The sequence below is a fragment of the Myodes glareolus genome, chromosome 18, assembly GCF_982192425.1.
Source record: "Myodes glareolus chromosome 18, mMyoGla1.1, whole genome shotgun sequence".
Taxonomy (NCBI): domain Eukaryota; kingdom Metazoa; phylum Chordata; class Mammalia; order Rodentia; family Cricetidae; genus Myodes; species Myodes glareolus.
In genome coordinates, this window is record NC_142043.1 from 69,587,706 (window position 1) to 69,610,091 (window position 22,386).

The 22,386-nt window shown below is 55.4% G+C and overlaps 2 protein-coding genes across 5 annotated transcripts; both read right to left on the reverse strand.

Annotated features, from left to right (window-relative positions):
- Nucleotides 1-68: 68 nt before the first annotated feature.
- On the reverse strand, nucleotides 69-15,132 carry LOC146890893 (complement C4). 2 transcript variants are annotated; one of them, XM_087898510.1, is made up of 41 exons: nucleotides 14,975-15,132; nucleotides 14,687-14,879; nucleotides 14,081-14,282; nucleotides 13,820-13,890; nucleotides 13,645-13,733; nucleotides 13,400-13,482; nucleotides 13,192-13,288; nucleotides 12,447-12,552; nucleotides 12,196-12,328; nucleotides 11,568-11,683; nucleotides 11,303-11,479; nucleotides 10,992-11,177; nucleotides 10,677-10,862; nucleotides 10,067-10,225; nucleotides 9,701-9,827; nucleotides 9,236-9,310; nucleotides 8,818-9,012; nucleotides 8,624-8,735; nucleotides 8,464-8,534; nucleotides 8,084-8,223; nucleotides 7,751-7,960; nucleotides 7,185-7,236; nucleotides 7,012-7,101; nucleotides 6,685-6,894; nucleotides 6,453-6,528; nucleotides 6,193-6,349; nucleotides 5,984-6,100; nucleotides 5,721-5,892; nucleotides 5,257-5,489; nucleotides 5,016-5,183; nucleotides 4,405-4,464; nucleotides 2,860-2,953; nucleotides 2,478-2,661; nucleotides 2,280-2,370; nucleotides 2,089-2,163; nucleotides 1,409-1,511; nucleotides 1,186-1,275; nucleotides 1,015-1,113; nucleotides 797-880; nucleotides 417-549; nucleotides 69-278 (listed from the first exon to the last, which is right to left on the reverse strand). In XM_087898510.1, exons 1-41 carry the CDS (start codon nucleotides 15,037-15,039, stop codon nucleotides 137-139), a joined length of 5,223 nt encoding a protein of 1,740 aa, XP_087754636.1. In that variant the 5' UTR covers nucleotides 15,040-15,132; the 3' UTR covers nucleotides 69-136. The 2 variants fall into 2 exon arrangements, 1 of the variants encoding a protein (XP_087754636.1); XR_015735512.1 differs by lacking the exons at nucleotides 69-278; nucleotides 417-549; nucleotides 797-880; ... (2 more) ...; nucleotides 1,409-1,511; nucleotides 2,089-2,163 and having other exon boundaries at nucleotides 2,798-2,953.
- Nucleotides 15,133-15,636: 504 nt separating this feature from the next.
- Nucleotides 15,637-22,330, reverse strand: Whr1 (winged helix repair factor 1). 3 transcript variants are annotated; one of them, XM_085679969.1, is made up of 7 exons: nucleotides 22,170-22,330; nucleotides 21,893-22,029; nucleotides 18,104-18,199; nucleotides 17,662-17,801; nucleotides 16,342-16,439; nucleotides 16,089-16,236; nucleotides 15,637-15,884 (listed from the first exon to the last, which is right to left on the reverse strand). In XM_085679969.1, coding segments are annotated over exons 1-7 (720 nt in total). In that variant the 5' UTR covers nucleotides 22,270-22,330; the 3' UTR covers nucleotides 15,637-15,883. The 3 variants fall into 3 exon arrangements, with proteins under 3 accessions (XP_085536095.1, XP_085536094.1, XP_048293883.1); XM_085679968.1 differs by having other exon boundaries at nucleotides 15,637-15,922; XM_048437926.2 differs by lacking the exons at nucleotides 21,893-22,029; nucleotides 22,170-22,330 and adding an exon at nucleotides 21,409-21,545 and having other exon boundaries at nucleotides 15,637-15,922.
- Between the last annotated feature and the right edge of the window lie 56 nt (nucleotides 22,331-22,386).

Sequence of the window (22,386 nt, forward strand, 5' to 3'; positions counted from 1 at the left end):
TAAGCAAGGACCACAAAACCTGGATGGGTGGAGGGCTGCCCCACCTACAGACAGACACACGAGGACACTTTGCTGCCAAAAGCTTTTATTTATGCCTAAGTCCTGGGCTGAGTTCAGGGGTCCAGAGTCCCGTGTCTCACACCTGGCACCCCTGGGTGCTGTACTCCCGGAGGAAGTCATGGAGCTGCGCACAGGCTGCCCGCTGGCGGGTGCTCCGGCACAGGCGTTCCGAGGGCATCTCCTCGATCCAGCTATTGGAGTCCAGCAAGTACTGAGGGCTGCAGAGGACACAGGGAGGCTCAGGACGGGCACAGGAGACACCTGGCTTTGGAGGGGAGAACTAGGTGCCTAGGATCTGTGCCCAAAGGAAGGTCACAGATATGGGGAGCAGGGGATGTCAGGGCCGGATGACTCACTCTCCCTTGAGGTCACTGGTGACCCCGTCCAGACCCATGATCAAGTATTCCTTGTTAGGCTCCAGGCGGAGGCGGCAAGAGGCCCGGACCAGGAAGTTGCGGGTCTGACCTACTGAAGCCTTGGCATCCTTGCCTGAGGAAATAAGACAGAAGACATCAGAGAAAGGAAGGCCAGGAGCCCTGGGCAGGGCTCAGTGGGGATCCTGCCATTTCACCCTCTCTGCTCCTGATGGAAGTCCATGTTCCCAGAGACCAGGAGATGGGGAGGTGAGAGGAAAGGGGTTCTCATTTGAATTATTCCCAATTTGGGGTTTTGCCAATTCTAAGAGGTCCCACACCCAGATCTCAGCCTGCCCCGTCCACCCGCCTCTCCTCCCTACTGAAATGCAGGACTTGGGTGATCTGGGTCTCAAAGAGGCGGAAGGCAGCTCTGCCATCTTCTCGGAGAACCTTAACCTGGAAGCCTGGGACAGGAAGGGAAAAGGGAAGGAAGTTGGGGTGACGCAAAGAGGCCACAGGTAGGCTTGGAGGAAAAGCAGGCAACCTGGGGAGCCCAAGGTGCTAGCCCCGAGCAGGATGGAGGCCGAGGGGCACTAACCGTACTCCACTCGGGGATAATAGCAGGCAAACTTCATCCTGTAGCCATCCTTGTCCTGCTCCCCTCGCTCCAGAGAGCGGCGCTGTTTAGGGCACTTCCCTGAGGGCAAGGGTCAGATGAGACCAGCTGGGCGCCCCCATTTCCAGCCCCTGCCCCCAGGCCTCATCTCACCCTCGGCACACTGGCAGACGTCTGCGGAGCACAAGGTGGACAGGAGCTTGCTCTTACTCGGTGCAGCATAAAACACAGAGCACTTGTGGTCTAGAGAAGAGCAGCAAGGAGTGAGGGCCTCTCCTCTCTGGGCATCTCAGGAGCCAGGGTCTCTCCACACCGTGGTGCCCTATGAGGGGTCAGGCCCCCTGATCGTGCAGGCCAGAGCCTCCCAAGTGCTCACCGGGGCTGTAGTAGTCATACAGGACAGCGCTGGCCGGTTGCACCAGCCCCACGGCCACCTCCTGCAGGGCTCCAAAGCCCACACACTCCCGGGTGGTTGGGACCTGGCACCAGGACAGAAGGCTGCTCAGGGCCAGGCCACTGCCTGCCTTGCTTCTGCTTGGTCACCATGACCTTATCCCCAGCACCTGTCCTTCATGTTCTGTCATCTTCCTGACACTAGACGCAAAAACTTGGTCCCCAAGGCCTCTGATGACTTCACTGCCACCGTGGTGACCTTGTCCCAGTCTTCAGTGCCCAAGGCCCTCTGCGGAGTCTCACAATAGGCACACATTCCCTGTGAGACCCTCCATGCAGGTTAGCTTCTCAACCCACGTTGCCTCACCTGGCAACTCTCCTTCCCCAGGAACGCAGGCCTGGGCAGCCTGGCTCCCGCACCAGTGTCCACGGTGGCCCCCGCCTCTCCCTGGCTCCCCATTAACCCTTGAAGGCTGATGATTGCCAAGCTGAACTCACAGCCCCATCCTGGCATTGAGGTGTGGCAGGACAGGTGAGCTCTCCAAGGCTCTCTGCCTCCCGACCGCGTCCTCATCTCTCGCCCTCGCCAGCTGCCCACCTCCTCCGACCCTGACAATGCAGGATGGAGACCCAGCCGCTTCCTGTGTTTCTCTCCACACTCACCGAGTCAAAGTACAGCAGGACATGGGGCCCATCGGTCTCAAAGTGACTCACGTACCGGTCAGAGAGGGACGTCAGCTGCAGGGGAGGGGACAGTCACAGGGCATGGCAGTTGATGGGGCTCAGCACCTGGGGTGCTACAGAGATGGAGCAGGGCTCCCGGAGACAGAGGGTGACTGTGGAGGTTGACCTACCTTCTCCAGGTCGGCTCTCAGGGCGTGGAATCCACTCAGGAGGGTGATGTCTGCGATCGCCATGCCAGACAACCCCACCTGGCCCTTGCGCCTACAGGGAGGAGGGGCGGGCTGTACAGGCTCCACCTGAACCACACACTGGGCACGCCACTGCCCCCGGCTCCTCCACCGCATATGCAAGAAGTGGGCAGCACCCACCAGATGCACACGGTGTACTGCACTCTGGACTCCTGTTCCTCTGCCACCTTGGGAGCCTCCCTTCTGCGGCGGCTCCTTCGACCCTCAAACAGCTGCAGGGGCGTCACAGGCTGAGAGTGGGCACTCGGGTCATCCGCAGCTGGCATCTCATACTCGTAGTCTTCATAGTCCTCGTAGGCTTCCCCTGTGCAGGGTCGTGGGGAGGGGTCTCAGCCCGTGTCAGCCCTGCAGGGCTCAGGACCCCTGACCCACACTAATGGGTTTATTCCACACAGCCTGTGCCTGCCCTGCAGGGCTCAGGACCCCTGACCCACACTCACGGGTGTATTCCACACAGCCTGTGACTGCCCTGCAGGGCTCAGGACCCCTGACCCACACTCACGGGTGTATTCCACATAGCCTGTGACTGTCACTTCCATCTGCAGGTCCTGACAGGTCGTGTTCTTCAGGTTCAGGACATTGTAGGTACGGAGGACCTGGCTCAGTCAGGGAGGGGACGAGAACACAGGACACACACGGAACAGACTTAGACGGTTTCCTGGACAGAGGGACCTCAGATCAGCTAATGTCTCCCATTCCCCAAGCCAACCCCAGATCTCCCGTCCCCTACCCAATCCCAGTGAAGAACCGAACTGAGGCCCTGGTCAAGATGTCAGGGCAGTGAGAAAGCCACCCTGGCCTAGTCTGCACAAGGGGGCAGAGACCACATCAGGATGCCCTGCAGTGGTTCCTCCATGTCCCTTGTAAATACCACAGGACAGAATGCAGAGGAGACTGTAGGGATGACAGCGGGCAGAGCCCAGCTGTGTAAGGGGAGGGCTGGAAGGCAAATTTGTTTTATTTTTTAAAAGGGTCTAACAAGGGCTAAGAGAAAGGTCTGAATTTTCTCGATTTAAAACTGCCAGAGTTTCCTTCCTACAAGTACGGGGAGGTAGCAGGTCGCAGGCCTGAACCAGCTCACGCAGGACCTCAAAGCAGTAAAGAAAAGGACAGGTCCTGTGCTCTCTCTAAAGCAACCCTGCCTTTCACAAGTCCGCCCAAAAGTGGTAAAACTATAACCACAGTCGATTAAAAAGTACTAACATGGGCCGGGTAGTGGTGGCGCACGCCCTTAATCACAGCACTCGGGGGCAGAGGCAGGCAAGTTCGAGGCCAGCCTGGTCTACAAGAGCTAGTTCCAGGACAGGCACCAAAAACTACAGAGAAACCCTGTCTCAAAAATCAAAAGAAAAAAAAATTACTAACATGGGTGTAGGCTGCTTAACCTATAGTGTTTTAGATGACCTAACTGTTCCTAAACTTCCCCTAGCTGAGTTCAAAGGGGTTATGTCTTTCTTCTGCGGTTACCATTTTGTACAGGTGGTGAACCACATGCTGGAATAAAGGTTCTGTCTTTCATACTATTTGAGACTGGGATCTTCCTTTGCAATTATCAGACCCTACACAAGCTGGCCTCAAATTCATTATCAAGCAGAGGGGACCGTGAGCTACTGGTCCTCCTGACTCTGCCCCACAACCTCGGGACCGTCAGGCGTATCCCCTCACTCTGGGAAGTGGCACAATTTCGCGAGCTGCCAGTCTAACTGCTGTGCTGGGCAGGGACTAGAGGGGCAGCTTGAGAGCACAGCAAGGGTCACCGGGGCCAGCGGGGGGAGGCTGCTGAGAGCTCTAGCGGGACACTGAGCCTCAGGAAATAAAGGGTCCCAGCAGCAGATGAGACAAACGGGAAGGAAAGGGACATGGGACCTGGGTCTGGATGCTGTGGACAAGGGACAGGAGAGCCAGGATGTGCGGATGAAGGAAACAGCAGAGATCCAGAAACAGGGACCAGAGCCAAGAGGAAGGCTCAGGGAAGGACAGCAGTCAGCATGGAAGCTCGCCCACAAGGTCTCCCTAAGGCCCAGGCCCGCTGCCCTGCTGGCCTCACCTTCAAGGTGCCTTTGCTGTTCCCTCCGACCTCCACGGTGATCTTGCTGCCCAGGGAGAACTTCCAGGAGGAAGAGGAAAGCAGGTCAGAGGGCACAGGACGGGTCCCTCAAAGCAGTGCATCCCATCCCTGCCCAGAAGGCTCATTCAAGCTGAAGCAGCTCTCCCCAGTCGCCAGGGCAGTGGTTCTCAACCTGTGGGGCCTGACCCTTAGGGGCTGAACAACCCTTTCCCAGGGATCACCTCAGACCGTCGGAAACCATAGACATTCACACTAGGATTGACAGCACTAGCAAAATTAGTTATGAAGTAGCAATGATAACATACGGTTTCATATGGTTGGAGGTCACGGCATAAGGAACCATATTAAAGGACCACAGCGTAAGGAAGGTGGAGGACCACTGTCCTGGACCCTAGTGTGGGCTCTGCACAGATGTTGTTTTAAGGGTGAGGGAAGATCCCTGAGGTTTGATCACACGGCCAGAAGAAAAGTCAGTCTTCCCACAACACCATCATAGAGAGCTGGACCCTCATGACCACACATGGCGGTGGACCACACTTCTGACCTAGCACAAACCCCCATGGCACCCCATCAGGGAGGGTGTGGGTCACCTTCAGCTCTTCCTCCAGGCCCTTGACTTGGTGGTTGTTCAGTTGCAGTACATGAGACTTGAACCCATTGCGGCCCAGGGAACTGAGAGTCACATTGAGGACCCTCTCCTCTGCGGTGTGGGAAGCGATCCAGTATGCAGAAAGGGCGTCCAGAGAGACCACTGTGTCCTAATAAGATTAGGCTAGGAGTCAGGCGCTTGATCTCGAGACCACCTACCCAGAGCCCTGTGGCTGCCCCTACCTGGGTACTGCGGAATCCCCCTGCGAAGCTGCCCTGGTGGGTGAGCCAGGACGCAGCCTTGTCGGCCATTTCTCCCTTGCCCTCCCTCAGCAGCAGATGTAAGAGGCCATAGGCTGTGGTCTCGATCCACAGGGCTGGGGCCCGGGGCACAGGTTCCGATGGGCTACGAGGAGCCGGGGTGGAGAAGACAACATCGTTCTGAGAGCCAGGGATGAAGCCCCAGTAGAGCTTTCCTGAAAGAAGGGAAGGGGAGGGAAGGGGAGGGGAGGGGAGGGGAGGGGAGGGAAGAGAAAGATATATTGAACAGGGAAACCACAGTTGGAGCTGAGCCACCCAGCTCTCTCGCACCCCCTGATGGTCGCCCATGTTCCAGGGTTCAACCCTGGAAGGTTGTCTTTTCAGCCTGTCTCTGCAGGGCAATCCCAAGGGTCCCAGGCATTCTGCCAAGCAGCCCTTGCCCTCACCATCCGTTTCCTCAGCCATGGCCATCAGGCTGTTGTGGGCAACATTCCTCAGGTCCTCGGAGGCCTTGGTCAGTGTCAGGGCATAGGCTGTGATGGCAGCTGCGTGGGCGCCCAGGAGCCCAGCACTTGCCTTCTGCCCCAAGAACTCATTTGCCTTGGAGATGGAGGCTTCCTAGAAGAAAGCAGAGACCTGAGCCTGTGTGCCCGGCTCCCAGAGAGAGGACAGCTGGGACCGTGAAGGGACAGCGTGTCGGCTTCCTTACCACTCTGTCCTTCAGCTGCTGGGCACTCCCGTCCTGGAAGACTGCCAGCCCGTGGTGAAGGGCAATGACCACGAAGGCGGTGAGGGCCACATTCTCATCGTGCCCCACCAAGCCACCCTGGTAAGGAGAGAACGAGGGTGTCAGGCCAGAGTGGTGAGGGACCCAGACAGTCTTACTGTTGACATCCCAAGACTCTTGCATGCTCACACCTGCATGCCTCTGTGAATGACAGGACATGGGTCGTGGAATGAGCCATCACCCAGCTGCTGGGACAACAGCCAAGCAGCCGTCTCCTGCAGCTTCTCTGGGGCGTCGCCCACCTGCTCCTGCGCCAAACTCAGGATCTTCAGCACAAAGGCCGTGAGCCTAGAGGAAGGAAGGGATGGCTGGAGACAAGGCTAGACCCTCTGGAGACCTGGTTTGTGGTCTCTTGCTCTCCTGAGGCCCTGAACACACGGCCCAGCCTCACCAGGTGCTGCTGTCCCTGTGCAACCAAGCCCCAAAGGAGCCATCTTTCTTCCGGAACTGCTGGATGCGCATGTGCCCTGGAAGGGAGAGCTGGCTGGAGGTGATGTGCCCACTCTCCCGCCGTCTGTGCCCAGGCTGTGCACCCAGCGACGACCCCCAGTTTTGTCACTAGGCTCCCAGCTTCCCATCATGCCCTCCCTGGCTCTGACTCCTCCCTTTATTGAACCCAGAACCTTTCTGGATGAGATCCACAGCACGGTCCTTGGTCTCAGGGGGCAGTTTGCTCCACTGCTCTGTCTTGTCCAGGTACTGGGAAGCAGTCAGAGTAGGGGCCAAAAAGATCATGGTTTGTTCTGCACAGCCCTGGGGAAGTCTTAGGAGGGAGGCCACGCCTCCCGGGGACAAGGCCCCTTCAGAGCCCAAAGTGTCCAAGGGTTCAGAGGCTGTGAAGGAGGAGAAGGTGAGGATGAGACTGTGGGGACCCAGCCTCACAGGGCAACACAGCACCCTATGGGCTTCAGGCACACGCAAGTGCTCATGGGAAAGGACCAGGCTCTGACCTGTAACCCTGACGAAGCTGCTGAAATCCCCATCGGGGATGATGTTGGGATCAGAGCTGCCGGGAATTTCCAAAGTCCGGGCTCGGTTATCTAGGGAGATGAATGGAGCTGGCGGTCAGCCCTGTACCCCTTAACTGCCCAAGGAACTGGCAGCTGGGGTAGGAGGCACTCACCCAGGGGGTTGAGTTCATAGACCATCTCTTCTCTGTGGATGGCCCCTTCATTCTGTCTCAGTCAAAAAATGGAGGCAGGGATCAGCCAGGAGTACACGAGCCCCTCCTGGGGCAGACACCCTGGGACTTGGGAATTGTAAACTTTGTGGACTGGAACGCTAGTCTACCTGGCTCACAGGGCTACCATGCAGACTCCTAGGGTTAACTCCCAGCACCGCAAACAGTAAATGACATAGAGGAGAAAACTAGGGAAACAGCTGCTGTGACAGGGCCTGCCTGCGATCCCAGCAATTTGGAAGGCAAAGGCTGAGGATTACTGTAAGTTCAAGGCCAGCTTGGGCTAGGCATCATATCTAGAATGAGCCTGAGGCTACCCTGGGCTACATACCGAGTCTCTGTCTGAAGATAAGTAAATATATAAATCATTTCCGAGACAGAGCTGAGTCACAATCGTAGTGGCGGGTAAACGATGCACTAGGTTTGGGCACTGAGCTCTGGTCGGGCCAGCAGAATGCTAAAGAATACAGCTGGGAGCGCAGGGACCTAGATTAGGGGCAGTCACTTACTTCGATTTGCAGAATCTTAGAGACAGCATCTCCCACGAAATCCTCAATAGACCCTCGAGCCACCACTTTCAGGGACACAGAGGCAGCAGCCGTGGGTACCACAGAGAAGGCCACAGGCCGGGCAGAGCCTGCGGGCACCGACACCTGCTGAGCCAGCCCTCCACCACCAGCCATGCACATTCCTTCAACTGGGGACACATGGACACTCACCTGAGGACAGGAAAACAGGGATGGCCAGAGTCCTAATCCAGTCAAGACCGCCACCTGCCCCTGTCCCTGGCAGCACCCGCCCTTCCCTCCGGCCCTGAGTGCACAGGCTCCCATGGGTCTCACAGTCAGGTCTCTATTCTGATAGTTGTAGAGAACGGGCCGCAACTCGAACTGCTCAAAGCGGCGGACAGAGGTGGGCAGGCGCAGATGCAGGTGGAATTCTTGGAACACGCGGACACGGGTCGGTGTGGCTACACACAGGCCTGTGGATGGGGATAGGAGGCAGGGCAGAGATGGAGGGACATGAGGACCTCAGGGCACAGGAAGGAAGGGTCTGGCAATGACTCTGCTCTGCCCTCAGCTTTGACTGATCTCAGGCTGGATGCACACCAGTGGAGATCTTCCCAGGTCCATGGGCTCCACCCCATGCTGGGGGCAGAGCGCAAAGCAGAGTCAAGGGGAAGGGAAGAGAGCAGCCTGAGGTGTGGGCAGGGTTACCTCACCTTTGCTTTTGGACAGGCTCACGCCATGAATCTCCCATGTGGTCAGAGAATCAGGGAGGAACAGTGTTAGCCTGTAGTGGAAATTCAGAGAAGCCATGTCACCGCACGGAACTGTCCCCAGAACTAGCCCAGAGGCCTCATCAGCATCCCAGGCCCTCACAGTTTGGAGCGGTCCACAGGCTCCACTCTCCAGAGCCAGTTCTCCGGGAAGTAGCTGCGCACAAGGACGTCATCTTCATCGATCAGCTCTTCTTCCTGCAGCACTTCCTGGGCTGGGGGAGGGGCACAGGAGTGAGGGGAGGTTTGGCCCTCTCAGGCACCACTACTGTTCCCCAGCTTCACCTGGCTGCTCACCTCGGGCAAAGCCCACCTGGCTTCTGGTTTGGTTCTTGCGCAGGACCTCAGCAAACAGGCAACAGGACAAGAAGGGCTCCCGGCAGCTGGCCTGCCGCACCCGGGCTGCCCGCTGCTCACAGGTGCGCGCCATGGGCAACCGTGTCAGCCCGTCCTGGCAGCAGCGCCTGGCCTCTGGGGAAGCATACTGGCCCACTGGAGGCCAGGAGAGGCTGGGCAGGTGCGAAGGGCCTGAACCTCGGCCCCACCGTCCCCTGGAGACACCAGCATGTGCCCAGAGAACCGTCAGGAGGCCGAAGGACTGTCCCATCCAGCCTCCACCTGCAACCCTTGGCTTCCCAGCCCTCAATGCCACAGCTGGCTGAGGGGCTGCAGAGGACAGAGAGGCAGACCCCACCCTGAGGCCCCCACAACTCACACTTCTCACTGACAGCCTTCTGGAAGTCCACGCTTCTCTTTTGCCGCCTTTTCTTCTCCTTGGGACAGCTCAGGCCTGGCAGAGAGCAAGAGGGCAGCAGCCAAGCAGTGAGGAGCTCGGCCACCCTCCTTCCCTGTCCGTGGCCAGGCCTTTTCACCCATGAATCCTGCACTCAGCCTCCCTCCCTCGGCTGCTCCCACTGCTCCATTCTTTTTGGGTTTTTTTAGTCATAGTAACTTTGTATTTCTGTTTTCATTCCCTCTCTTTTTGTTTTAGCCTTTTGAGACAGGGTTTCTCTGTGTAGCCCTGGCTGTCCTGGACTCACTCTGTAGACCAGGCTGGCCGTGGACTCAGAGAGAGAGAGATTCGCCTTCCTCTGCCTCCCGGCTGCTGAGATCCCTTGCCCCTATCCTACACCACCCCAGCCTTTCCTCCCTTGTCTGGTTCCCCTGGCTCCATTCTTACCCTCCCTGACTTGACTTAGTTGATCTCCATCAGAAAAGGCCAGACCAGCAGCCTGGAACACCTCAAGGGCATTGTCCCCACCTCCAGGACCACAGCCAAGGTTGTAGCTGTTCATTACTTCGAAGACCTGGCACGGTAAGGAAGAGATGCTGGGAGACAGGAGTGGCTGAGCGGCACGGCCTGCCACTCCGCTGTGGGTATTAGGGCAGGGTTTAAAGAGAGTTGAGCCATGTGGAGTTGGAACTGGAGGCCAAGGTAAGAGAGGAAGGGGCCAGGATCCAGGCTCCAAGGCAGGGCTGAGAGGGGCCTGAGGGGTCTGAGTGACTGGAGCTTAGGCTCAGAGGAAATGGAGAGGGCTTGACAAACCTTGCCCATGTCGAGGGGTTTGTGAGTCTTGCCACCCACAGCATACAGAGCCGTGTCCACGGCGCCCAGGGCCACCAGGGCCTGCGGGTCTGTCTTAATCTGCAGCTTCATGCTGTCCCCATTGCGATACTCCTTGGCACCATCCACGTTCAGTTCCAGCTGGCCGAAATAGGAAGTAAAGGGCAGTCAGCAGGGCAGAGTGGGCTAGGGACGTGGTCCAGAGGCTAAAAGACTGTGCCATTCAGTCATGAGGACCACAATCTGAAACTCCTGTATCTCCGGCCTAGAAAGGGGGATAAAGGGGATTCCCAGAGCCCAGCGGTTAGCAAGACTAGGCTTCTCAGTGAGCGCCGGGAGACACCAAGGGAAGCTATCTCCATGAATAAGGCAGAAGAGCAATCCAAAATGACTCCCACCTCTCCACAAGCACATGCAAACGTGTACATGCGTGCTCATGCAATATACGAGATACACACACACACACACGAACCTACCTCACTAACACACACACACACACACACACACACACACACACACACACACCCTGAGAGAGAGAGACAGAGAGACAGAGAGAGAAAGAGAGAGACACGGTCTCTCCAGCCCCAGCCACCTTGCCCTCACAGTCCCCAGGCTGCACATGGATGAGCAGGGAGTTGGCCACTGGGAGTCCTTGGTGGTAGAAGTAGGCCACAAAGTAGAAGGAAGGGGCCAGGCGATGGTCCACCAGCACGGAGACGGAGGTCAGGGTCGTCCTGGGCTCTCGGTTCATCAACACGATCTGGCCCCGGGAGAGGATCTGAGCCAAGGAGGAGCAGTGAGTGGTGTCCTGCTTGGTGTAGACCCTACTCCTGTCCTGAACCTGTGCCCAGGCCTGCAGAGGCCTTTGCCCTACAGCCAACACTCCTATACCCTGAGTCCCACACACCATGTAGTAGTAATGAGTGAAGGTAGGCCCCTGGATGCCCACAGTTCGCAGGTTCAGGAATAAGGTGTCTCCCACACGAGGGGGTCGAAGGTCCTGGGGCTCAATGGACAGAAAGCCAGAGCTTCCTGGAGGCGGGCCTTTCACCGTGAGCCTGGCTAGGGCAGGATAGACGGAGCCCGCAGACACCTGGAGAGAAGGGCAGGGAAAGCCAGGGTCTATGCCAAGGACCCAGATAAGCCACCACTCCACCTGGACTGGATCAGAAGCCTTCCTTTCCCTCATGCCAGCCCCAGGGCTCAGAGAAGCGCTACCAAGAGCTGCAGGTCAGTGGTGCCCGGTGGGACATGGATGGGAAGGCTGACTTGGCCGATCCTGTTGGTGTTCTGCTCTAAGTCGAGGACTCTTGAGCCAGAGCCAGAGGACAACGTGGCAGAAACTTTGACAGGAACGTCAGAGGCTGTGGAGCCTGACATCTCTCGGACCACGGCCTGGAGGGACATGGGTGAGAAAAAGGCCATCCTCAGGACTGTGCGGCCCACGCGTGTGCCCCTCCGCTCCCGCCCTTCAGAGAAGAACCTGCAGCATGAAGTGGGCTCCAGGCACAAGGTGCTGCTTGGTGTTGCTGAGGTCCAAGGAGAAGGCAGATGACACAAAGCGCCAGGATGTGAGCTCCGCCTCCTCCATCTCCCCCCCTGTGAGGCAGAGAGGGGGCAGAGAGGTGGAGGAAGGAACCCAGGAAAGAGAGACAGTAGTCAGGAGACGGCCCAAGCATCCTTCCCTCCCCACAAGTGTGTAACATGTCTGTCGGGTGCATGAGTGGACAGATGGATGGTACAAGACAACTGAGAACAGACAGGCCCAGAGAGAGGCAGTCTCGGGGTCGTTCTTGGCTGTGTGTCTGAGATGAGCAGGTAGACATCAGGGTTGTACTGAGGATGAGGAGCTGAACTAATGGTGTAACTGGCATATTATTTTATATTATTTATTTATTTAGGTTTTTGAATCAGGGTTTCTCTGTATAACCCTGGATGTCCTGCCACTCCCTCTGTAGACCAGGCTGGCCTGGAACTCAGAGCTCCACCTGCCCCTCTCTTCCTCCCAAGTGCTGGTGTTAAAGGCCCGCACCACCACGGCGGCTGGGCTGCATTGACAGTATCAATGTGTCCTCTGTGTCTTCGGGTGGCAGCAGAAGAAAGCCACCCACCTGGAGTCTCAATGACGGCAGCCGCGGCATAGAGGCGCAGCCCCTCCAGGTCTCCAGTCCCAACACTGACTTTATCCAGGGCAGCCTGGAACTGGTCCTTTGAGACGGAAACTTGACTCTGGCCTTCCACCAACTAAACAAAGACAACAGCGTGTAAGTGAAGATCCCCTCTTCTGTTCAGCGCCCTCCTCACCACCCCCTACCTTGGTCTGGGTCTCCAGGTTCAGTGCCCTCCTTTAACAGGCCCCTACCTTAGTCTGGGTCTCCAGGCCCCGAAGGAAAGTCCTCTTCCCATCCTCATCCATGAGTGCAAAGCGCGTGTATGCCACACCCTGCACGGGCTTCCCGTAGATATACCTGTTGCCACGGGAGATTGGAAGAGAGCTGAGAGCTGGGGAAATACCCTAGCAGGCCAGGTGATTACCACGCCAGCACCAAGACCTGAGTTCAACACCCATAATCCATGTAAAAATGCCAGGTGTGGCAGCATCTGCTTGTAATTCCAGCAGTAGGAGGGTGGAGGCAGGGAGATTTGGGGCTGCCTGGCCAGCCAGCCTTGCCCTTTATGTAAATTCCCTATCAATAAGAGACTGTGTCTCGAAGGAGATGAACAAAGTTCCTAACAATGCCCCGAGGTTGTCCCCTGACCTCCTCATACATGTACAAACACACACACACCCCTGCACTCATAGACACACACATGCACATCTTTAATCCCAGCACTCAAGAGACAGAGGCAGATGTGAGTTCAAGGCCAGCCTGGTCTATTAGGTGGGTATGCAGGGAGTTAAGATAAAGTCTCAATAACAAAAGTAAAGAAGAAGAGAAAGGAAGAAAAGAAAGAAGGAAGCAAAGAAGGGAGAGAGGGAGAGAGGGAGGGAGAGAGGAAGGGAGAGAGGGAGAGGAAGAAAGGAAGGAAGGAAGCAGAACCAAGACTGACGGAGGCTGGGTTCTGCAGGGCGATTCCTGGGTGTGGGACAAGAGGGTGGCGGTCACCTGGCCTGGATGTCTAACTGTATTTCATCCATGTAGCCGGGCACTGACAGGATATATGGCTTCTGTGGGGTGATCTTCACTTCAAAGTTGGGAAGAACTGAAGGAGGGTAAAGAGATGAGTGGCCAGGTACTAGACAAAGGGTCCTCCACAGCTCCCTCCCCGAGGACTGCCCGGCCTCACCCCGCCCCCCCACACTTCAGCACTTACTGTATTTCTTCACCTCAAAGCGGGCACTGCTATTGGACTGCAGGCTGTCTGAGAACCTCGCTGAGATTGTCCAGGTCCCCGGCCTGACAATGGAAAAGGGAAAGACTTCAGCTACCCACAGACAGCCCATGGCCTGCGTCCTCCAGAAGAGGCATGGGGGGGCACAGGGTCAGAGCATCTGGAAAGTGATCCTGTGTGTCAGAGGGACGTGTCGATAGAGGGTGGCCCGAGGTGGAGGAGCTCACTCTGAGATGTCTGGGATCACGAAGTCATCCTGGTAGATGGATGTAGGAGCAAACACCTCCTTCTTCCGTACACGGAGGCCATTAGAGTTCTGCGAGGGGTGCGAGGGGTCGGTGTGGTCAGGTTGGAGATCACATCAGTGCACAAGGTCAAGAAGGTCAGAGGTCAGGCACTCACCTCCACCATGACTGTGAGGGTGTCAGTGGATGGGCGCATCTTGTGATCCAATGCAAAAACCCGGTAACGAACTAAGAGTGGAGGATGAGAGGTAAGGGCCCCTGCACAGAGAGACAGGGGACCCCAGGAGACGCTGGGGACTAAACCACTAAGCAGTCCTCTGGGGTGGTGCCGGCTGTGGGTCACCTCACACAGAGGACACCAAGCACAGGCTCTGAGCACTCTGGGAGAGAAAAGCAGAGGCCGAGGCAGGAGGCTCACCCCGCTGGCCAGGGTTATAAACAGGCTGGTCAGTCTGCACGAAGATGTGCCCGCGGCGAGAAGAGAACAGTAGGTTGACACCCTGTGTGTCTGTGGCTTTGGACAGGGAGCTCTTTAGCCATGAAGACTGAGCAATCAGCTGGACATGGGGAGCTCTGCGTAGGTCAAAGAGGCCGCAGTTGCTCACATCAGGCAGTGGGACCTGTCAGGAGTGGGAGAGACTGTCTAAGACCAAAGGGACACAGAGCCCAAGACAGAGACACTAAGACCAGTGGGTTTGAAAGAGAGGAGGGAGGACGTCAGCGAGGAAGATGGGGCAGCCATAATGGCGTGTGGCAGTAACCCCAACACTCGGGCGGCCAGAGGAGGCCTGCTGAGTGAACACTCGCAATCCTGGCTATACTGGAAACCCCGTTTCAAATACAAAAATAAACATAAAAGGCAACAGAAGAACCTGGTAGATCACAGCACTCGGGAGGCTGAGGCAGGACTGCTGTGAGTTCAAAGCCAGGCTGTTAACACAGCAAGCTCCTGTCTGACTAAGCAAACAGGCAAAGGGTACAACAGGGAGACCTAAGAAACAGCAGGAGTGTGGGCACTGGTTACCTCGAGACTGAGAAGCACAAAACCATTTCCTGAACTGAGCACAAAGTCCTCCTTTGGGGTGCAGATGCGACCATTTTGGTTTCTCAGGAACACTGATCCTTTTACTTGCTGTCCTGGAGGGGCATCCTGGAGCTGCAGGCCCACTGACAGAGGGACCCCCAAATTAACCACGGAAGGGGAGAAGAGGAGCAACCTGGGAGAACAGTAGAGGTACTTCAGACCCGGCCTAAGCCCACCACCCCACTCCCCTCACCCGCCCCCCACAAGCCCAGTGTCTGTCCCCAGGACCTGGGCTTCTGCAGAGACAAGGCAACGATGCTCAACACCCAGAGCAGTCCCCACAGGAGCCGCATGGCTGCAGGGTCCAGGGAGGTCAGACCTGTCTGGCCAGAGGTCTGCTCCCTTCTGGGCAAACTAGGCTTGGGGCAGTTTGACTCTGGACCTTGCTCCTCCTCTTGCCCAGATGAGCCGGGAAACCACGTGATGGCCAAGAAACGCAACTGGCCCTAGGCCCAGTGCTGGGGAAGCAGCCCAAACATCAGGGTCTCTGAAGAAATCTTGGCCCCAAAATGTATTTTGGGCTTGTATTCCCAGTACCAGGCACCACCCTTAACTGTGTTTATGCGCATGTATTAGCCCATGTGTGTGTTTGCACAGTTCCAACATGGCTCATGGACAGGATCATTGTAGTTCCCAACCAATCAGGAAAGGCTTCAGAGACCCCTGCTTTTCACATTCAGCACACACTGAACTGCAGTCTTCTGCTTGGCGCAGGCTCTACCGAAAGCCTCAGAAAACAGCCTACACCTGTTCAGAAAACAGCCTACACCTCAGTCCCACAGGGAAAATGGCCTAAGAAACCCTTGTTCTCTCTTTGAACTAAGACAAAATTCCCAGCCCTAATCGTGGCTTCACCATGCACACATCACAGTAATAACCAACAGCAAGGAGACAGGCACAAGTATTTTATTTGGCAATTTGAACCTGACCCAGAGGGCAGCTTCTGTTCCCTCCACCTTTCTGACCCCTGGCACCGCCCCGGCTCCACAGCACAGAAGCACAGAGGTGCAGTGCACAGGACAGGTGGGACCACCAGCCTGCAGCAACAGAACCTGGCACCGTCCAGCCACCCCGGGGCAGCGCTTCCAGGAACGTCACTCAATGGGTTACAGAGTCCAAGAGTTGACTCCTCACGTATCTGGAAGGCGAAGGAGAGTTCCAGAACTAGTGGCGACACTGTGTAAGAGAAAGATAAGACTGGAGTCATCTGCCTCGACCCACAGTGTGCTTCTGAGTCTCCAAAAAGATGAAGCAAACTGGCTTTCACTAGTGAATGAAGCATGACCTGGGGACACCCCACCCGAGTCACTGCAATTTTCCTGAGATTCAGGACTAGACTCACCAGTCCACTAGCTGGGCTCCAATGAGGTCATGCACATGGTAGGCAAGGCCCAGCCGCACTGCCGAAGGGGGCCTACGGCCCAGCAGCTCCGACAGGAGAAGTTCCCGGTATTTGGCCTTCCGCACCATGCTAAGTACAGCCCGGCGCCCTGGAGGAGGTGGCCCAGGAAAAGGAGGAGGTGAGTCTGACATGGAGACCTAAAGACCCCACAGGTGTTTTTGAGGCACTGAGGACTTGTCTGTAGGCAGCACACCTTTAACAAAGCACTTGATGAATCTCCCAGCTCCAGGCACAGCCAGCCACCAGCTCCCAGCATCTCGGACAGTGAGGACTCCAGCATTCACCAGGTGTCTGCAGGTGTGGGGAGGCCAGGTCAGTGCAGCCAGGGCATCCCTGTTCCCCAACTCTTGATGTGTAGACACCAAGTGTCCAGAAATACAGACAACCCAAGGCAGGATCCACTTACCCTGCTGGCTTCACCATCCCTGCCTGAGTGTCCCTCTGTATTCTTTTCCTCTATAACCTTGCTTATATGTGTACATGTGTTTGTGTGTGCATGCAGGCATGTAAGTACACCGTGTGTGTGTGTGTGTGTGCATGCAGGCATGTAAGTACACAAGCACACACAAGCATATAGATAGAGGCCACAGGTTTACATTAAGTATGTATAATCACTCTCAACTTTTTTAAAAAATCATTACTACTGTATGTGTATGGGTGTTTTGGCAACATATCTATCTGTACACCACATGCATGCAGTATTTGTGGAGGCCAGAGAGGGCACTGCATCCCCTGAGACTGGAGTTACAGACAGCTGTGAGTCATTTTGTGGGAGCTGGGAATCGAACTCTGGATCTCTGGGAAAGCAGACAGTGCTCTTAACCACTTAGTCATCTCTCCAGCTCCATCCCCCCTTTTATTTTTTCAAGACAAGGTCTCTCTCTCTCTCTTTCTCTCTGTAGCCCTGGCTCTCCTAGCACTATGACCAGGCTGGTATCAAACTCAGACATCCACCTGTTTCTGCCCACTAAATGCTGGGATTGACTTGTTTTTTGAGACAGGGTCTATCTCTGAACCTGGGACTCACTGGTTTGGCTACACCTTGCTGTAGGGTATTCACTTGCCTCTGTCCCTTTCAGCACGGGGTGCAGACACCTGCTGTGCTCAGCGTATGACCCTGAAGCCTGCACAGCAGGCCCGGCCCTTTGCTGACTGCTGATAAAACAGCTTCCTTAGGAGGCTTCCCTGACACAGCCCTGAGATGCGCCTAAGGAGTGCGGGTCGTCTCAGGGCACACATAACCTAAGAACGCCCCCACTCAGCCCCTGATACTTCTCAGGAGAGACCAGAGACCTCACACACCCGTGAGTTTAGGCACCTTTCGTACCAAGACCTTGATTAGTACTTTTCCCTTTTCTCTGTGGGGACCCTGTGAACGTGATCTTTAGGGACACTGAAGCCTCGACCGTCCTGTGTTGTCAATAAAGAGCACTGTTAGGCATGGCTCCTGCTAGGCCTCCTGTGTCTGGCAAGCCTCTCACTCTCCTGACCTAATGACCCCACAATGTCTCACGTGATTTCCGAGTCCCTGAAGCCATAAGTCTGTGTCATCTGGTCCTGCTGTAAACTAAGGTCCCCACAGGCTGGGAGTACCGAGGCCAGGAACTTCTGCACTGCCGCAGCACACGGTCGGCCATCACAGGCCTTCAGGACCTGGAAGCAGAGTTGATGTCTGTGAGCAGGGTGACCCCACCCTGCACGTGGTTCTCTATCCACCTCATCCTGACTCCTCCCTCTCTGGGGTCCTTCCACTTCTCAGACCCTTTTCCCTACTCCCCCATAGTTCCTGGTCTCCTCCCCCAATCTTACTACTTACCAGAGCTCTGGGCACTGTTTATGAGTTGTGGGCTAGGGGTAATGTTTCTTTTGTTGTTTCTATGCCCAACTCCCCTGTCTGCCTACCCCCCCCCCTCTCTCTCACACACACACACACACACACACACACACACACGTACTCTGGTCCTGTAGTCTTCAGTGAAGACAATTCCATGAGCATCCAAGTCAAAGCCTAGTTGAATGATCTTGATCTCTCCCCGCTCTTGAAGCTCCTTCTGTCTCCACAGAGATGAGAGTAGAAAGAAAGACGTAAGACAAGCTGAGCACTGGGGCAGGGGGTCTGACTGCCAGTGTGTGGGGGTGGGGCAGGGGCTGTGATGGGATTGGGACATCTAACCACGCAGGAAGATACTCTGGTGGACCGCCAAGCAGCCCTTTCCAACTAGTCACCTCAAACAATCCATAGAACCATCCTCTAAACCACACCCTTACCAGTCACTGCATCAAACAGTGATGAGGGTATAGGGCATGCCTTTAATCCCAGCACCCGGAAGGCAGAGGCAGGCAGATCTGTGAGTTTGAGGTCAGCCTGGTCTGCAGAGTGAAGTTCTAGGCCAGCCAGAGCTACAAAGTGAGACTTTGTCTTAAAACAGTTTTTTTTTTTTTGCTTAAACATTAAAAAGTTCAGAAAATCGTAGGAACTGCCAGACAGATATTTTAAAGTGGGACCAAAGACTCTGACAGAAAGGAAACGCTGAGGCACGTTTGCTGATCTAAGCAAAGCCCATGACCAAATATAACTCGGCGCAATATTTGCTGCAGAGCACCCAGTTCAGTTGCCATGTCTGGTGGCTCCAGGAATCCAGTGCCCTCTTCTGGTCTCGGAGGGTGCATACATATGTGGACACACACACATGCACATAGCCACAAACAGAACAAATACTTTTAAACAAAATACTAATCTAAGGGAGATTATAAACTATTCAATACAATAATATGAGAGCCAAAAATACTGAATACAGAAGTGCCTTCAGGGGTTCAAAGTCTGTTTAATTTGAGTTCCAGAAGAAAGCAAAGAGAGGATGCAGAGAAAATGTTTAAGAGCTGGTGACAGGGCTGGTGAGGTGACTCTGCTGTCAGGCCTGTTGACCTGAGTTTAACCCTCCCTTCCCCATCAAGAGAACAGAGTCCCTCTAGCTGTCTTCCGACTTCCATACATGCGCACACACACGCACACACACATATACAAAAATAAAGAGTCAATAGTAAATGAAAAAGTCAGAGGATTATACGACTCCAGTTCTCATAAGTTCACAGAACAAGGAAATAGATAATCAGTGAAGAAACAGTATTTCAATTATAACCTCAGCGAGAGAGATCAGTGATTGAACAGTATTTTTTTTTTCTAAATACACATCTACAACACTGAACAAAAGAGGCCATGCCTGGGGTCATCATGATCTTGTGTATATTCTCTGGCCACAATGTCATGTAAGAACACAGTAACAAGTCTGGAGTGTGTGGCACAGATCTTACTAACCCCAGACGGTCACAAACAAGGTAGGAAGACATTTTCAATGGATCAACGATGAAAATATAATTTGAATCTTAGGTGAAATTCATAACTCATCAAAACACATGTTTCAAAAGGATGCACAAACTGGAATAGGTTCATAGCATGGAAACCTATGAAAATGAATTAACTATTGTTACAGGCAACTTAGAATAATCTCAAAAATACCCAGCTAATTAAAAAGAATGAATACAGTGTTGTAGCTTTCTTCAGATTGCTGAAACTGGGTAATTAACACATGGCAGAATCCTCGCTTGCCCAGCACCACCAAATGATGACAGTAAGGAGCAGTGCCGCCAGCAGGTCACTGTGCCTGCAGAGAGAGCCACACTGTCAAGAACCAAAACCCTTATGATAAGAGGCTCCGGAGAGTTGCCCAGTGCTCCTCTCTCTTCTGCCACTGAGGGCACAGCAAGGACACAACCTTTGAGACAGGGAGAGCCAACCCTAGCAGACACTGTGCCAGCTGAAGCCGTCATCTTGGACCTCCACCTTCACAGCTGTAAGAAATGAATTCCGCCGTTTCTAACATAGACTAAATGGCCTCTGGCGTGTTCTTAGAGCAACATGAATAGACCAGACCATAAGACTCACAGTATGAGCTCACTGTCGAGGTAAAAAAGGCATGAAATCAGCTGTTCTTGATGCACACACACATATAATATGAAGAAAGTCAAAAGGGACAGTCAAAGTAGTGATCACCGTGGGGAAAAGATGACAGAGGGAGCTGGCTGTGTTCTGTACTCTGTCCAGGTGGGGATTACAGGTGTACTTTCTTTGTAAATGTATCAGGGGCAGGCACCAGGCCCCCGTGGTGGTGCACACCAGTAACCCCAGCACTTAGGAGGTAGAGGCAAGGTCACCTCCAACTACTCAGTGAGTTCCAGGTCAGCCTGAGCTACATGAAACCCTGCCCAAAGAACTCAAAAACAAAAGTTTAAGTGGGCTCCTGTCACCCACCACTAGAGAGGCTGGAACAGAAGGTCTCGGGTATAAGGCAGTCAGGTTATAAAACAAAACGTGTGAACATGTTTGCATTTCTCTCGTGCAAGTCTTATACTTTGTTTGCATAAAATAAAAGAAAAAATTATTTGTTATGGGGAGTTAACACAAATGCTGTGGCCTGCATGAGTCAGGGGACAACTGTGGGAATGGGTCTCCTTCACCACGTGGGTACCAGAAATCAAACTCTGGCGTCCAGCTGGGCGCACCCTTTACCCACCCAGCCCTAAATAACTTACGAATGTTGTGCTGGATAAAGGAGCCCCATTTTAAGCTAGGCCTCCGTATCAGTGCCTACTCGCTGTTCGTCTGCATCCCTGGAGAAAAAGTTTCCATGGCCCTGACTCTGTGGCCCGCATTCAGAAATGTACAGTCGTGACTGCCTACTTGTTATGACTGACTGCTTTTCGGCTTCTGTCCCCTACTTACACAGACAGTCTAGGACTATCTCGGCAGAGCAGAACTGCTCCTTGTGGTTTTCACCTTTGTAAAAAACCCTTCCCTTGCTCCCCCTTCGAATGGCTCAAGATTGCTGTCCTGCTAGCAGTAATCAAAACATCTCTTAAATATACTTGGATTGAGTCTATGGCCTTTTCTCGGGGGTCAGAAACTCCAGAGCCATGTAAGGGCAGAGCTAAGCCAGAGGAATCTGTGACAGAAACTGAGAAGGAAGTGCCAGTCAAAAGGCGTGGAGCTGTGTGGATGCATTGCCCCGCATTGCTCCCACTTTGTAAGCGGCTTTCACGGTGCTAAGACCTCTGACTCGGTGATCTGTGAGGGGTTCTGGTAGCACGGACACTGAGACTTGCCCGCCGGATTTAACTGGGAGGTGACTGTGATCCTTATGGCTTATCTCCAGGATCTTGTGAAGCAGGCCTTCACAAACCTTAAATGCTGTATACCCCATACCTCCTGTTTCTGTCTGACGTGGGGCAGCCCGGCTTTCATCACCTTCTGAACTTGGTTACCAGGATACAGCACCTGTCTAGCCTCCCTACGGGTCTCACTCCGCCTCATGACTTTGCCAGGTGTTCAAAGGGCCCAGAACGATCTGCAGTCGTGATAGCCAACGGCCGAGTACACGGATCTACCGCCTCCAACTCAACGGACGCTCAGCGCTCCCCTCCCCAATCCAAGTTCATCGCCTGGGAAATCCGGGAGTTGACACTAGACTCAGCTCTAGGCCTTCGCTAGTGACCCCGAAACAGCACGGAGAGGCTGTGTGAGCTGACGTCTGCCTGAGGGGCTGGTGAGGGCCAGAGTGACGGGGGGGGGGGGATGGGGCGGGGGGGGGTGGCGGATGGGACGGGGCGGGACGGGGCGGGGGTGGAGGCGGATGGGACGGGGCAGGACGGGGCGGGGGGCCGCCGACGGTCTCCCCGGCGCTCCTCACCAGCTGCAGGTCGGCCACCGTCCTGTCCGGCACCAGGCTGTACACCTGGCTCCTCAGCGCGATGGGCGGCAGCGCGTCCTCGAACAGCCCCCGGGGGAACAGTCGCGCCAGCTCCTCCACCGCTTCGCGCGCGGACCCTGCCGGGGAGCGCGGAGTCAGGTCGGACGCCGAGGGCCGGCCCGCCGCCCCGCTGCCGGGTCGCCACGGTTACCTACCCTGGGTCCTCCTCCGAGGGCCGGGACCCTCGGGCCCGCTGCGCCCGGGTTGCCATGGTTACCTGAGCCCGCCCTCAGAGGATCCGCTCTCCCGGGCCCCGGCGCCCGCCGCCGCTTCACTCCAAAGGCCTCAGATGCCAGGAGCTGTCTCTTGCGACTCATAGCCCGGGACTCCCCGCTTCCGTGAAAGCGCGCCCGGAGACGGGGTCTTCCGGCGCGGGGCGATGACGACAGCGCCTCGGACGCGCCCGCGAGGGGCGGAGCCAGTCTCACTTCCGG

Excerpts from the sequence above, each read along its gene's own strand:
- LOC146890893 (XM_087898510.1), bottom strand. The coding sequence starts at position 15,039 with ATGCGGCTCCTGTGGGGACTGCTCTGGGTGTTGAGCATCGTTGCCTTG. Across the intron at positions 13,483-13,644 it reads GTGATCCCAGACATCTCAGA|GCCGGGGACCTGGACAATCT; the intron begins GTGAGCTCCTCC and ends TTCCATTGTCAG. Across the intron at positions 11,480-11,567 it reads GAGCCCACTTCATGCTGCAG|GCCGTGGTCCGAGAGATGTC; the intron begins GTTCTTCTCTGA and ends ATGTCCCTCCAG.
- Whr1 (XM_085679968.1), bottom strand. The coding sequence starts at position 22,269 with ATGAGTCGCAAGAGACAGCTCCTGGCATCTGAGGCCTTTGGAGTGAAG. Across the intron at positions 22,030-22,169 it reads TCCTCTGAGGGCGGGCTCAG|GGTCCGCGCGCGAAGCGGTG; the intron begins GTAACCATGGCA and ends GCTCCCCGGCAG. Across the intron at positions 17,802-18,103 it reads CTGAAGACTACAGGACCAGA|GTCCTGAAGGCCTGTGATGG; the intron begins GTACGTGTGTGT and ends CTCTGCTTCCAG.